The sequence below is a fragment of the Fulmarus glacialis genome, unplaced genomic scaffold (genome assembly GCF_000690835.1).
Source record: "Fulmarus glacialis isolate BGI_N327 unplaced genomic scaffold, ASM69083v1 scaffold9975, whole genome shotgun sequence".
NCBI lineage: Eukaryota > Metazoa > Chordata > Aves > Procellariiformes > Procellariidae > Fulmarus > Fulmarus glacialis.
In genome coordinates, this window is record NW_009212385.1 from 29,485 (window position 1) to 31,810 (window position 2,326).

General features: G+C 49.7%; 1 protein-coding gene across 1 annotated transcript in view; it reads right to left on the minus strand.

The window, feature by feature from the left end:
• Nucleotides 1-2,326, minus strand: part of NCOA1 (nuclear receptor coactivator 1) — a gene marked incomplete at its 3' end in the record, with an annotated part of 62,235 nt that overhangs the window by 29,370 nt on the left and 30,539 nt on the right. Inside the window, exons 4-5 of the mRNA XM_009577868.1 lie at nt 1,809-1,986; nt 6-69 (exon numbers count right to left, since the gene is read on the minus strand). Of these exons, the coding sequence (XP_009576163.1) occupies nt 6-69; nt 1,809-1,986 (242 nt within the window). The remainder of the gene's footprint in view (nt 1-5; nt 70-1,808; nt 1,987-2,326) is intronic.

Consider the following 2,326-nt stretch of genomic DNA (forward strand, 5'->3'; position numbering starts at 1 on the left):
TCAGCATCCTGCAGCTGAAGGTATGGCTGTTACGCCTGGTCGCTTCTTGAGGCCAAGGAACTCCATTTACTGGGGGATGGAGAAAGGACAAGAGGGGTAGTTAGGAGCTGTGCCGTGCACACATTCCCCCTGACTTCTCAAGGACCTGCTGGATAAGGCGACAGAAGGAGAAGTGCCGACATGGGGGGGAAAACCAGCTCGCTGCCCAGGTCAGGGGCGAGCTGAGAGCAGAGCCGGGGGCAGAGCCCTCCCCACCAGCCCCCGGGGCTCCTTCGGACCTGCTGAAGACCCCGTGCCCAGACCCACGGTACCAGCCAAGCCATAAGAGCACCTACAACCCCAACTGAGATCAGCACGTCATCGTGAGAGTCATTGCTCTAACGTTTATGAATTGCTCCTTAAATTGCTGGTAAGTCTTCTCATCTCCATCTTACGGGCAGGGAAACTGAGGCACAGGGTCTCTGAGTCACTTCCAGAGCTTGGGAGGGCTCCTGCCTCTTGCTATGGTCCTTGAAATCCCCCCGAAGCAATGCTCCCGGGACTTTTCCAGCAAGTCCAGCTGAGCATCTCCATAGAAATGAATTTTTATTTTGCTTCCACCCCATTTCTGGGGTAAACCAGAGATCTTCTGGTATCGCAGCAGCAAAAACCTTTCATTTTCTTCTATTACCTGGCTTTTTTCCAAAAACCCCTGGGCAGCAGTTGAAAGATTTTGTTAACCCTCTACAACTTCTTTGTGGATATCCGTATTCAGCCCAAGTGATTTTGCCACCAGCAGATTATCAAGTTTTCATGCAACCTGATCTACAAGAAGAGCTGAGGGGCTTGTAACACCCAAGGAAAGACAAAATACACAGCCTTAAACTGGGTAACCACAGGGAAAAGGCGATGCCTGAACCTCTGTAGGCTCAATCTGATGAGTGCCCATAGATTTAGGTAGTTTAAGACACTGTATTTACCCAGAAGGAAGACAAGTGTGAATTTCAAAAAACCCCTATTTTTAAGTCAAGCTACTTGGAAAAGGTTCATCTTCTCTTGTGTTTCTTCAAAGGTGTGAGTGGATGAGGGATCAGTGATGTCCCACCCACGTCAGCCACCCAGAGGATGCTCCGTCTCCAGTCACCGAATAAAACCTTCTGCTTCGGTTGCTTCCAACACCCCGCAAGTGCCTTCACCACACGATGCTTCCTCCCACCCTCGCAACTGTTTTCCCCAGTGTAGGGGACCACCGTGAGCTCACCCCTTGCACCGTGACCTCTTCTCACACCCCAAGGTGCGCCACATCCCCATGCTAGATACTTGGGCTCTGCAACCAGCTGGGGACAACCCTCCTCCAGCTGGGAGGACATCCTAAATGAACTGGGATAAGCGAACAGGCTCAGTCCCCCAAATCAACACCTTGAAATCCTCCTCCTCATTTCCCTAAAGCTCCTACGTGTGCCCCTCACTTCGGGCAGATGAGTCGGTTCTTCCCATCCACAAGCCAAAGTCGTAGGCAAAGGTTTTCTTAGTAGAGAAAGACAAAGGGAAGATGACTTGAATATTGTCATCTACCAGCTATTTACTCAAAAATCTAATATTGATATCTCACTGGTAGGAGATATTTCACTAGGCAAAGGTTTACGGATTATTACCTGGCTTGGGTATATCTCTGAATTTCACAGTAAACAACACAAAAAATAATAATATATATAAATAATAGATATAAAATACAATATAAGGCCAGCATCACTGAAGACGCAACGGCATTTTCGACAGCGTTCTCCAAGCACCAGCTGATAAAAACCCCACCTCAAGGGTTTTCTTACCTAGAGACTTCGGCAACAAGTTCTTGACGAACTCGGCGTGATCCCCCACGTGCAGGATGCTATAGACACTGGTGTTCATGAGCTCCTCCTGGTTATAACCCAGGTAGCTGGTCACATTCTCGGAGACGAAGACGATCCTCCCTTCGCGGTTCACAACGAAGAAGAAGCCGTCCAACGCCTGTAAGGGGAATAAACCTGGGCAGCATGCGGGCAATGGGTCCCAGAGCAGGTCAGGATGCTCAACGACCATGGGCAACCTTCCTCTGCCTTTTGCACCTTGGCTTCATCCCCACTCTATATTATAGCAGTGATCAAACAACTGCACATTTGCCTAAACACGCAGAATCATAGAATGGTTTGGGTGGGAAGGGATGATTAAAGGCCATCTAGTTCAATCCCCCTGCAGTGACCAGGGACATCTTCAACTAGAGCAGGTTGCTCAGAGCCCCGTCCAACCTGATGCCCCAGGGATGGGGCATCTACCACCTCTCTGGGCAACCTCTGCCAGGGTTTTGCCA